At 49.6% G+C, this 12,289-nt stretch overlaps 4 protein-coding genes across 4 annotated transcripts; 1 reads left to right on the forward strand and 3 right to left on the reverse strand.

Moving 5' to 3' along the window:
• Positions 1 to 184: 184 nt before the first annotated feature.
• On the forward strand, positions 185 to 1,213 carry LTR64_004172 (uncharacterized protein; the record flags this gene model as incomplete). Its single annotated transcript, XM_064898519.1, has 2 exons — positions 185 to 251; positions 291 to 1,213. 2 exons carry the CDS (start codon positions 185 to 187, stop codon positions 1,211 to 1,213), a joined length of 990 nt encoding a protein of 329 aa, XP_064754476.1.
• A 759-nt stretch (positions 1,214 to 1,972) lies between these two features.
• On the reverse strand, positions 1,973 to 3,124 carry HYM1 (Hym1p; the record flags this gene model as incomplete). Its single annotated transcript, XM_064898520.1, has 1 exon — positions 1,973 to 3,124. One exon carries the CDS (start codon positions 3,122 to 3,124, stop codon positions 1,973 to 1,975), a length of 1,152 nt encoding a protein of 383 aa, XP_064754477.1.
• A 681-nt stretch (positions 3,125 to 3,805) lies between these two features.
• On the reverse strand, positions 3,806 to 5,058 carry LTR64_004174 (uncharacterized protein; the record flags this gene model as incomplete). The annotated part of the gene is made up of 2 exons (XM_064898521.1): positions 3,806 to 4,507; positions 4,657 to 5,058. 2 exons carry the CDS (start codon positions 5,056 to 5,058, stop codon positions 3,806 to 3,808), a joined length of 1,104 nt encoding a protein of 367 aa, XP_064754478.1.
• Positions 5,059 to 5,630: 572 nt separating this feature from the next.
• Positions 5,631 to 11,898, reverse strand: LTR64_004175 (uncharacterized protein; the record flags this gene model as incomplete). The annotated part of the gene is made up of 2 exons (XM_064898522.1): positions 5,631 to 11,736; positions 11,786 to 11,898. The coding sequence occupies 2 exons, from the start codon at positions 11,896 to 11,898 to the stop codon at positions 5,631 to 5,633; spliced, it is 6,219 nt and encodes a 2,072-aa protein (XP_064754479.1).
• Positions 11,899 to 12,289: the final 391 nt, after the last annotated feature.

Genomic DNA, 12,289 nt, shown 5'->3' on the forward strand with positions numbered 1-12,289 from the left:
ACTCACTCTGTCGAACGGTAGAGTTGCAAAATTCCTGTTGTACAGCGCTGGAACAAAGCAAGCACTTCAAGCGTCACGTTTTACGTACACAAAGGGTAGACAAATTGTCGTCGTCAAGTATCCGCCAACTTCAACGGCACCAGCGTCCTCACTCATCGTCGTACCGAAACTCCCAGCGGCTGTCATGGACGATGTGCCCGAGAAGGGATGGCACAGCTATACATGGCGCATCTGGGCGCCTGTTGGGCTACGTTCGTCCGACCATGCCAGACCATCTTCCGTGAGCATAGTTCGCGCATACGAAAATCACATTCAAGCAAGCATCATGCCTGAACAACTGAACCCAGTCGGGGCAGAGGCACACGAAGGTCATGAACCCGCGCGAAAGGCACAGTCAACAACTCGAAGGATGACGCCCGATGTTCCCGTGCTGCATAACAGAGATCAAGAGAGTGAACATACTGAAGACTCTGAGGACCTAGAATTCATGGGCAAGATTGACCAAAAGCCTAGATCCGAAAGCGATCAGAGTTCCGTCTTGAGCGAACCTCAGCAACCAGTTCTAAAGGAGTTGATCAATGTTCAGCGGCAAGGTATTTCCAGCGAACATAATGTCTTGAAACGAGGAGTTGAGAGTATCGTGGGTGAACAAGACATTGGCACAGGACCAAATAAGAAACAATTCAAGCTTTCGATGGCTACGATTGATGCCGAAACAATAGTTCCTGAGAATCCGCCTGCTGCTATGTCTTCGCAGCTCCTTCCTTCCATGAGCGACCGTCAACCAGCACCGGCGCAAACGGTCTGTCATGATGTAAGGACGGCTTCCCCCTCAATTGCGTCTGTTTCCGCGCCCACAGCAAATACGCCAGCTCCAGATGGTGCCGTTCTATCAAGCGTAGAGAATATCGACTTGCTTGACCCTCAGCAGATCACACTCATATTTATGGATGTGGATCAAACAATCAGGGGAGAGTCCAACATGTACGAATGCGATACTGCATACAACCTGTTCGATTCGGCATACGAAGCAGGCATCATCGAGAGCGATACACGTATGCTTCACATCGCCATACCTGCCGGCAAAAACGACATTCGAATGAAGGCCAACAACCAGGCATCTTTCGAGAAGAAGCTACTCGAGCCCTTGAGACAAATGCAGCTCGCTAGCGCGAATGATCCACCCACTGTGTATGTTAGGAAAGGTTATTGAGCCTTCTGAGGGCATTTTGTCGTGTATCGATCACGTGTGAAGAACTATGAGTTATCGAGGCACATTGGAAATGATCTCGACTTTTGAGCCTGTTTTAAGTTATCTCACCTTCCTAATTAGGCAAATCAATTGAACTTCATTTGTAGCATTGCACTGCAATTTCTCTCGACGTACAGAATGTGAAATTGACTCCATTACTTTGCATCGACAACAGAAAGCATCTCAACATGGACTTGGTAAAAACTTCATCACGTAGCATATAACCTGGCTCCAATGACTATTCATACAATAAATTTTCCTGTTGCAGAGTAAATACTGGACGTCTACCGCTCCTGTAACTGATGAGATGGCAGAAGTTGGAGCGGATTGCGTGACTGGTCCTCCCACTAGAGTCTGTAGTACAGATACATAGGATACAGCATTTATTCTTCTGGGCCAATTTCCGACCACGCTGTCTCAACCATCGTGTTCTCTGAAATGTCTCCCAGGTAGGTATGTGCGAACAGCACATCGGCTGTCAAATGCTGGAGGTCTGAAACTGCAAGCAGGGTGTGGGTTCTGCATCTCACCATTTAGCTACTTCTTTGGAAAAAGAATACATTCGCGATTCGCCCGTATACGCTATCATAGTGTTACATAGAAAGACAATAAGTCATACATGCACAGACCGTGACAGGAAGCACTCCGTTCTGCCACTCATGGTAATGCCTGATACCCTTCGCTGCCAGTAGCGCTACCATCAACGCCATCTTCCGCTCCCTATGCCACAGCGTCCACAGCCTGGCCCTGCCCCAGCATCGCTCTAGCAGCCTCACTGCCTTCCTCAGGCAATAACTCAATCTGCCTCACAAGGAAACTCTTCTCATCCAGAAACTGATCATCATCCGTACGACCCTCCAGGAAATTCGGCAAGAACCGTAATAATCTGCTCCGGTTCTTGATCAACAAGCGCCTAACTTCGTCGCTCTTGTTCGGGTTCGCAACGAATACTTTGAAGACGTGGAATGCTTCGTACTGGACCATTTTTCGGTCATCTTTCAGGAGGTTCATGGTGAGTTTCAGGTTATCTCCGGACGCGACGTATTGTGTCATGACGACGTAATTCGACCTGTCGAGTAATAGCTCACCGAGGAGTTTTATCGACTGCCGTTTCGTGACGTATGATTGTGAGAGGAGGAGGACGGGGTTGTAGTATTGCGTGAAGAAGAGTTCATAGTTTGTGGCTAGGTATTGTGAGACTAGCTGTTTGTGTTTCGTGAGGAGATCCCGAAAGGTGGTGAATGCGTCGGCGCTGACTTCGAAACTGCCTTTGTTGATCCATTGGAAGAAATTCCAGAATGTGCCTTTTCCAGATTGGCGATGGCCGACATCGACCTCTTTTAGTTGAACGGCACGCTCGCCAGGCTGGGACTCGTCGTAGAGAACGACAGCGGCTATTGTATCATATGCAAGAGCTTGTCTGAGGATTTGGCCGCATGGCATGGCTGATTGAGCGTGGTTGTAGCCTCGGCATAGTTCGATTATGATCTCTGGACGTTGAAGGACGAGGTAGGATATTGCGGACGGGTCGCCTGGTGCTGCATTGGCGGGCTTGAATCGCAGGATGTGGGAGAAGAGTATCTGCGTGTCCTTTCTTGCTTCGAAAGGCAATAACCTTACTGACTTCGATATGTCGTAGAGCAGATCTTCTTGTATAATGGCATGGATGAGTTTATGAACCTCTTCAGGACTACTTTCGGCTTCTTGTGTTCCCTGCACTATCACCTTCATCTGAGACATTGTCCTGGCCACCTCTTCTTCGACCTTGGGTGGGGAGCCATTGTCAGACAATTTTGGTAGTAGATCTTTCAACGAACGAGCCAGTTCAGCTGGCTGTTTCTGTCGCCCACCTCGATTGAATAAGAACGCCATGTTGTGGTGGTGTTGCTTTTGTGGAATTTCTGGCGAGTACGACCGCCGCAGGAATTGCTTATGGGTCAGCCTCAGCAAAGAGCTACCTTTTGTTCATATCGTGCTGGTCGTCTAGAAAGTGGTGACCTGAACGACAAATCCAAAGAGTTGATGTTGACGCGCAGGTGGGTTGTGGGGGCAACCGAAGCCTTCGAGGCTCAACTTTTGGAATCTATGGGGCTCATTCAGGGGTTTCAGCCTTGTACAACCAACTAAACTTTGGTGCACGGAACGTTCTTTTGCAGCTAATCAAGCTCCTACAAGTTCTGGTTGTTGACAAATCAATGCTTTGATCATTACGCGATTGTCGAGTTACTGTCTCGAGGATACTCTGCCCTGGAGTACAGGCATCAGGTGAGATCTGGAATATGGTCAGTACCCAGGGAAAGAGTGCAGCGCGGAATCGGAGGCACTTGATCTTCTCGCCGAAAGTTGTCGAGGGTTGTGTAAATTTATTCGTTGTTACTTGAATGCACCAACACAACAAATCACGGATCGATCTCTTGGACTCTCAGTGTGCATGGTTTTGCTGCAAGACAGTGCAAGCTCATCTTAATACGCCTAGGGCTTCCTCACGTCTATATCAATACTTGTATAATATTGCCTGTTACAAATATACACATTCCAGCGATTGATACCTCATCATAAATCTTTCCTCCTCCTATTCACCTCCGTTGCTCCATCAATATTCGAACCACTACTCATAGCCAATCTCTCAATCTTCTCAACACCAGGCGTCACTGGTCCCGTCAACACCTCTCGGTCAAGTGTATCGGCTGCATGTTCAACAACACTCTTGCGCCTCTCCTTCTCCTTCTCCACCATATCCCTTTCGTTCTTGTACTCGTCATGCGGCTTGCCCTCGAACCTTTTCATCACCGTCTCAATCATCTTCCCGAACCAGTACCAATTCAACGCGTTCAGCGTAACATTGCTGACCAAGTACACCGCAATCAACCAATACGGCACACTCGTAGCCAGATTAACAAACTTCATCACTTCACTTTGTGCACGCACGCACTGGCTATCACCCATGCATAACTGTCCGTCTCTTGTGTTGAATATGCTCTTCCCCGTCGTACTCGATAGATCATGCCCCTGCCTGAAAGCAGCCGTAGTGTCGATCTTGAGAATCTGCCAGACATCGTAGTATACCCGTATGCTCTGGTACGTGCCCCAAACCAGTCTGCAGGAAAAGAAAGTAAACAGTAGCACCATGCCATTATACCACTGGAGTTTTGAGCCCGTCATGTTCAGCTTGTCGCAGAACCAATGCACATTCAAGAAAGGACTCGATAACTCGTAGAGGATAAACACCGGTCCGTAGTAGTTGCAAAACGGCCTCTGCACTCTCATGTCAGCACATACTTATAACAACCAAGACGAACGTAGATATAAATAGCACTCACAAACCCAAAACTAAATACACAAAGCGCCGTAATCGCATGCGCCCATATTCCCAGCCCAAAAATCTTAATATACCGCGTACTCACCACCAAATCCCACACAAAATACCCACACGCAAGCGCCTGAATCAGCCCGCTCGCACCCGTATACCCATACACTCGCTCCTTGACATCGTTGCGCATCGCGTACCGCTCGTTGTCCGTGAACATGACCCATAACGCAAGCGTGTTGATGAGGAGAGACTGTACGAGAGAAACCACGTGTACGTCCCAGTTGACGCGTGTCCGCTTGGTGAGGGAGGCGTAGATCTGCGGGAAGAGGAGGTTTGAGACGAAGGGGGAGATGATGGATTGGACGGATTGGTAGAGGATGGCGGCGAAGAGGACTTCGTGGATGTGGTGGGGGAGAGAGGGGAGGGCGAGGGTGTCGGCTAGAGGTTTGGCGAGGTTGAATAGGGTGGGTGGTGGTGGAGGGATTGGGTCGATCATGGTGCTGCTGTCGAGAGCTTGTGCACTGAGTGTCTAGTGGTGGCAGTGAGGTTGAGCACGAACGGTGTTTGCTTCGAGGGAAGAGCTCGCTTTTTGTAGTGCTGTAGTACTGTAATGAGTTCGAGCTCAAGCTGGTGTTGTGCTACCGAGGACAATCGTCCTGGCTGCAGGTCGTGACCGGAACTTGTGTCCAGCTGGGCAACGTTGCACGAGATAACCGTTGAAACAAACAAGGATGAGATTCATCCCAGTCGTTTGACCTGGGGTCTCAACGATGTGCTTTGTGGGGGGTGATGATCACCCACGTCAATTAAAAGCTTAAGAAGTGCGCTCACATCTACCAGTATTGCAGAATACGGCACTGATCACAATACGAGTAATCACTTCTGTTCAAAAAAGAAATCTGTTCATCGCCACGACTATGAACCTCAATCTCACTCAATAATGCTTGCTATCAGGTGTACACAGCTCCATGGCTTTAGAGAATACGTTTACACGATTGCTACTGGCAGAAAAAGATAACAACACCATACGCCGTCCCATCATATCGTCGTCTCAAGTGCTCCAGATCGTTATGTCGATATCGTGCTCTGCCAGCCTTTCATACTCTGGTCAGGTGTTGGCGGTTCAGAGCCAATTCCGCTGTCGCTAGGGGCAATATATTTGGCTTCATGTTGACCAATGTCTGAATGGGTTGGCAGGTCTCCAACCGTGTCAGCATCTTCAAAATCCTCGTCGGAGCTCATGTCTTCAACACGAGCCATATCGGGGTCAGCAAGAATGACAGCTTTTGATCCATCCTCCTGATATGCGGGGTTGTCGATGAATCGATCTTCGTCGTCGTCCTCCTCATCTTCCTCGAGAATACTGTCCTGGCCGTGACCGTTGACTGTGCCACTGATGCTGCTAGCATAGCTGGTGCTGCGACGACTGTTACGGCTTAGTGAGCTGTCAGTGTACATGTAAGATGTACCGAGGCTTGTTCGTCGTTCTGTGCCTGCATCGGATTCGCCTTCGAATCTCTCATCATCGAGTCCGTGGTTCTCCTTGTCAGCAAGCGTCGAATCCAGTCCAGTCCAGCTTGTCTTCCGGCCACTCAGATAAGTGCTAGGATTGCTCTTAACAGATTGACTTCGTTTCAAACTGACCAGTCCTGATGTATTCGATGGCGCGAGCACCATAGCCCGACTTAGACCTTTCGAGTTGCCATTCTGTACATGGCTTGTGCTCAGGATACGACGATCAACTGACTGACGCCCAGCCGCGTTACCGTTCTGTGTGATTCCAAGAGGTGCGCGCTTCTTCAGAGCCATACCCACAGCACTGCCCAGTGTCGTCGGAGCCTTTGCGGATGCTCTGGCAGTGTGCTGACTTGCTGAGCTCGGTATGCGCTTCAGATTCATCGAGGTGTCTCTATCAGTTGGCGAGATCTTCTTCCTGGGGCCACTCCTTGCAAGTTTGGCTGTACGAGCAGAGTTCATGACACTTTCAAGCACTCTGCGCTCCAGTGTTTCAGCTCGAGCATTCATGTCACGCATCTCTTCTCCACGGATGGCGAGCGCTGTCTCAAGCTTAGCAACGTCTCTCGTCAGACGTCTGGTTTGCGCGAAAAGTTCTTCATGTTCACGTTTGAGTATGGCCATTGAGTCGAGAAGAGCGTTCTTCTCGTCCGTCAGACTGACAATGTCTGCCTCAACTCGTTCCTTCTGGGCTGTTCGCTTCTCGAGGGCGATGGCAGCTTCTCGAGCTTCTTCAGCCTTAGAGTCATGATGCTCTGCCATCAATCTAGTCTGCGTTGCTACTATAGCACTGATCTCGGCAGCAGTGTCGCTAACCTTTTCATGGATACTGTCAAGCTTGTCAAGTCCTGACAATCGCTCAAGAGTATTGCCGTGATGAGTATCCATGGTAGCAAATGCCTCCTTAGCTAGAGCAGAATGTGCAACAAGCTCATCAAGTTTTGAGTGGACTTCTGTATCATCGTATTTCTCAACGATAGGAGGATCTGCAATCACTGACGGCTCTGCTTCAACAGCAGGCAGAGCTGGTAGTAAAGCTGGAATGGCCAAAGGTATATCCTTCAATTCCGATCTCAACTCATCGGTGGTCTTGGTGAAAACCTCACTCTGGGACTGAGAGTGTTCGAAGTGTTGACTAACTTTGACCAAAACTTCTTTGATAGCCGCGAGGATAGCTGGATTTGGTTCCTGCAGAGAATTTTCCAGTCGTGAGGTGGCATTGAGGGTTTTGGCAATTTCCTCTCTGGTCAAACTGTGCTCATGCAGATTAGTATCACTGATGTCTGCCAGTTTGTTATTGGACTGGTCCACGACATCAAAGACTGTTTTGGAGTCATCGGTCAACTTTTCACAAGTCTCACCAATACTGGCACTAAGGCTGTTCATCAATCCCTTGAGCTCTTCGACCACTCCTTTGACTGTATCATTGGTTTCGGCACGATCCTTGTCACGATCCTCCATAGCGCTGAGCTTCGCATCGGCTATGATTTGAGCGTCGTCGTACTTGATCATCAGTTCGTCGAACTTTTCCTCGAGTTTCGTGCGTAGCTCGCTGTGGTTCTCATCGACTTTGGTGAAGAGGGTGGCGTCTCGCTCCTCAGTCTCGGCGTTACCGGCTGACTTCGACTCCATATGTGCATCGAAGGCTTTTGTTACCAGTTCGGTGAGCTCATTGATGCTCGCTGCAGTGGCATATGTCTCCATATTATCATGGTGCATACCGAGAACACGACTGAGCTCGGTAATCCCTTCTTCGTTGCCGTTAAGCTTGCTCATAAACTCTTCCTTGATCTCCGCCACGAGTCCCTTGACGTCGTCGATCTTGGTGGCAAGACCGCCGTGCTCGATCTTACGGGCCTCAAAGGCTTGTGCTGTCAGGTCGTTGTCTGAGTCAAATTGCTCCCGGAAAGATTTGATGCTATCCCTGACTTCTGCAAGATCTTCCTTCGTTGCAAGACCCTCGACCTGCGGCATATGCTGTTCGTCAATTTTTGACTTCATGTCGAGGCACAAAGACTCGAGCACTTGTAGGTCGGTCCGTGTGAGCTTGCTATCACTAACGGTTTCGTCTTCGTCTTGTATTGATCTTCCGTGGAGTCCTTCAATATTGGCTGCAATATCTTTGAGAGACAGTTCTATAATGGTAAAGTCCTCCTTGTGCGGCGGTTCTGCCATTCTGACCACAACATCATCAATTGAGGTCTGGATGTTCCTCAGCATCTCCTCTACTCCTTCAATTTGACTCGTCTTAGCAACCGGCTCAAGATCTGGCATGAACATCTCATCCAGCTTGGCTTTCACGTTGTGCAAAAGTGTTTCGAGAGCATCTACGTCTTCCTTGCAAGCAGCGTTGGGCGGCATAACGGCCTCGGGCATCGGTATCTCAGGTATTGTAATTTCTGGCATCTCGCGTGGGAGACCACTGATGGAGTCCTGTATCTCTCTGATAGCGGCGTGTACGCCATCAAGGTCGTCTCTTCGAGCGTGATGCTCCATTGCTGCATGGAGGCTACCAAGATCGTCAGGATGTACACGCATTTCCGATGGTATCGTTACGTCCGCAGCTGGCATCTCCATGGCTTCAACTTTGATTCCAAGCTGAGTGATCATGACTTTGAGTGCATCAATCTGCGCGTTGATGCCGTTCTCATCGTGAAGCGTGACTTCTTGTCCCCGAGCGGTGCCTGCATCTGCTGTGTCGTCCTGTTTGTTCTTGAGCTGTTCAATGTCATTGCGAATGTTCTCAATGCCAGCATTGAGGTTGTTGAGGAGGTCTTGACTTGCATTGGCTTCAGTAGACTTGTCTACCAATTTTTGCATATCTGCTCGAAGCGCATCAACGCCGTCCTGAAATGCATCGAGCAATTCACTGGTATTGGACAGAATGCTTTCACTGCCGTCTTTAGGGGCACTGCGATTCGATTCGAGACCCTCTCGAATGATATCGAGAATTTCGTCGCGGTCAGGCCCAGACGTGTCCTTCAAGAGCGTGCTGGCAAGAGTCGTCCGCATATGTTCAAGCTCTTCTTTCACAAGGCGAGCAATGTCTTCGCCACTGCTGCTCAAAGTTGAACCTCGATCCTCGGAAATATCACGAATCGCATCCAGGATCTCGCTCTTGTCGGCAGTGCTATCTGCTTGAGACAGTGACTTGCGAATCGTCTCGCGAAGGTGCTCGAACTCTTTCTCCATGGCATCCAGCAGTTCTGGGGTACTGGCTGCCTGACTGCTTCTTTGGAAACCTTTATCCATGTCTACTTGCATAGCCGCGAAGCCAGCCTTGACGGCATCAATGATTTCATCTTTACCTGTCACATCCGCCGCACGGTCAACATAGCTTTCGATGTCGCCTCGCAGGTCTTCCAGACCATCCTTTACCGCATCCAATACCTGCTCAGTATCACGACCATTTGCTGCAGAATATTGCTGAAATTCAGTCTTCATGCTAGAGAGAAACTCGTGCATAGCTTCGACGACACGCTCTCCCATGCCGCCCAAAGGATTTTGCTCTCCTTCCAAGCAGGCTTTGATGGCATCAAAGAGGTCGTCTCGGTTGAACTCGATCTCCTTCGCTACACTGGGCTGATGACTTACGAGGCCATCTCTAACGGCATTCAGTATGTCATCTCTACCAATGTTTGAGTGTTCTCCGGGAATTGCGGAATGCTTGGACATGCCTTCATCGATGGCACCGAGCACAAGTTCTCGTGTCATTTCTGTCGTAAAATCAGGTGCGTTCGATACTGGTGCGGGTATTTTAAACTGAAAATTTTCGAGACATTCCTGAACAGCTGCATATATGTCCTCTCTGGTGATGCTTGGTGGATGCTGAATTTGTGGAGGTTGGAAGTCTGCTAGGCCCGCCTGAACAGCTTCAATGACTTGCTCATATGTCGCTCCAGCAGCGTGGGCCGGCAGATGCTGTGGTTGGTACGATTGTAGTCCTTCTTTCAGTGTATCAAGAATCTCATCTCTTTCAAGGCCGAAATGCTCAAGTGCAATTTCAGGCTTGCAATCCTCCCATGCCTCTTTGATGACCACCAGCAACTGCTCCCGCTCGGCGTCAATATCGCGAGTTGCTTCCTGGGGCTGATGTTGTGCAATGGCTTGTGAGACGGCTGCAATAACAGCGGTTGTATCGACCTGTGTGTGGCTTTTCGCCAGTTGCATGTCGCTGTTCTTCACGATCGCATGCATGTGCTCCTTTAGTTCGATCAACCCTTGTTCGACAATCTGGATCACTTCCTCTTGCCCAGGTCCACTGACTGGGACGATCTCTTTCGAAGAGGAGGTTGTTTGGTCAAGCTTTTTCGCGATTTCTCTGCCCATTCCAAGTACTTCACCTCGTAGCTCACGTACCAGGGCCTTGACTTCATTTGTTAATCCTCCTTGCTGGGAGAGCGATTGCTTCACAGATCGCAAGATCTTGAAAACCTCGTCGTTCACCAGCTCCGAAGAAGTGCCCTTAGCACTCTTGTGGTCTGCGTCAAGATAGAGATCAAGCTGTGAGGCAGCTCTGTCGGTATTTATGCTAGGTGCTCGTACTAAAGCTTTGGAGCCCGAATCAGCCTTCATATCTTTCATGAAAACCAAAATTTCTTCCAGCTTTTGTGCCATCGTAGGGTCATAGCTGGCAGTGCTGCTGGCCATGGTGGTGTGTTGCGACACAGCCGCCTCTGATTTGACTTTCTCGAGCGTACTCATGAGCTTGTCTTGTCCATCTCGGGTGGCCATTTCCCGAAGGACTTTCTCGAGCATGGCAATGCTGGCTGCCCCATCGACAGATACTACCGACGGTGAAGCGGAAAGCTCACGCTCGAGAAAGCTTGCTGGACTAGCTATTCTGGGCAAGGTGAAGCTCTTTCGAGAAGGAGTCGCATGTTCTCGCTCGTCAAGGAATAATGCATCAGGAGCACCCAGTAACCGAGAGTCTATATTGCCGAATTTATGGTCAAGTCCAACGACCAGATCTCTCAATGTCTTCCGAATATCCTCATCTCTTTGGTTTGTGGCTTCCTGCAGCCTAGACAAATCCCCAGCGTTGTCTTTGCTTCGCTTGGTCAAGGAAGACATCTCACGTTGAAGGCTCGTTGCGATGTTTGTAATGTTCAAGATCTGAGAAGATAGAATATCAAAAGACGGTGGAGACTGTCGCAAAGCACTATTGGTGACATCCGAGAGAGGCGGGTCCTCCTCTTGTCGGTTTCGCACGGCCTGCAGTGCTAACATGTTTGATGCTGGTGGTGTGTTCTCGTCGTTCGATCGATTCGTCTTACTCAGAGGAGTTGGAGTTTCTGTGCTAGCTCGTGTAGGGCTTTGATCAGGAGTTCGCGTGAAGTCTTCCTGTTCGATCAGTCTCGAATTTCTGAATCCTTTGTCTGGCGACCTTCTCTGTAACGAATCACTTAAGCGACCTGGATCTCCTGTTATCTGCACACTCTGCATGCGGCGGTGTTGGGGTCGACCTGTGCCTTTGCTGGGTGAAGGTGGAGGATTGCTAGTATATGCGCTGGGAGCACTCTCCAAAGCTCTCGACGCTATCAAAGCCGCCGCTTTCTCGATATTAGAGGAGACATTAGGTCTCGTGATAGGACTATTGGTGAGTGATGGGTTCAAAGGAAGTGGCGGAGGAGCTCTATCTGGGTCTGAGCTATCCCACCTGAAAGATAGATTAGTTTCTGTTCCTGTCGTCAGTGGGACCTACTCACATGGGTATCGCTGTTCGGCCATTGCACTCAGAATACGAGTGTGAGTGCTTGACCATGCGTCCTTCGCTGCGATCGCGAGACTCGTCCCGCGTGTAGGTAGGCGTCATCGCCATGGTCAATGCTGTCTGTGGAATGCGCAAAAGTTGTTTTCCAGCTGCTTTCCTCTTTACACAACCATAATGTAGAGCACGTAACGCCGATGCAACCTTTTATGTTATGCACGACTGAAACACATGTTGAAGCAGATGCGTCGATAGCGAATTGACAAGTCACATGGAATGAGGCGTCCACGAGGAATAATCAGCCCGATTTACACAATATTGACAGGCAAGCGCCAGCTCAGACGCAGGTTGGCCAGACAACCGGATCATGACTGGATGACAGCCGGAGAAAAGAATTGTTGCCTGAGGCGATCATATCTTGAGCCTCAGGCATTCAACCGCGGACCCGCCAAAATTGGTCCCGATTCAATCTTGGCATGCACACGAATTTCCAGACACTCGC

The sequence above is a fragment of the Lithohypha guttulata genome, assembly GCF_036872675.1.
Source record: "Lithohypha guttulata strain CCFEE 5908 chromosome Unknown scaffold_3, whole genome shotgun sequence".
Lineage (NCBI taxonomy): Eukaryota > Fungi > Ascomycota > Eurotiomycetes > Chaetothyriales > Trichomeriaceae > Lithohypha > Lithohypha guttulata.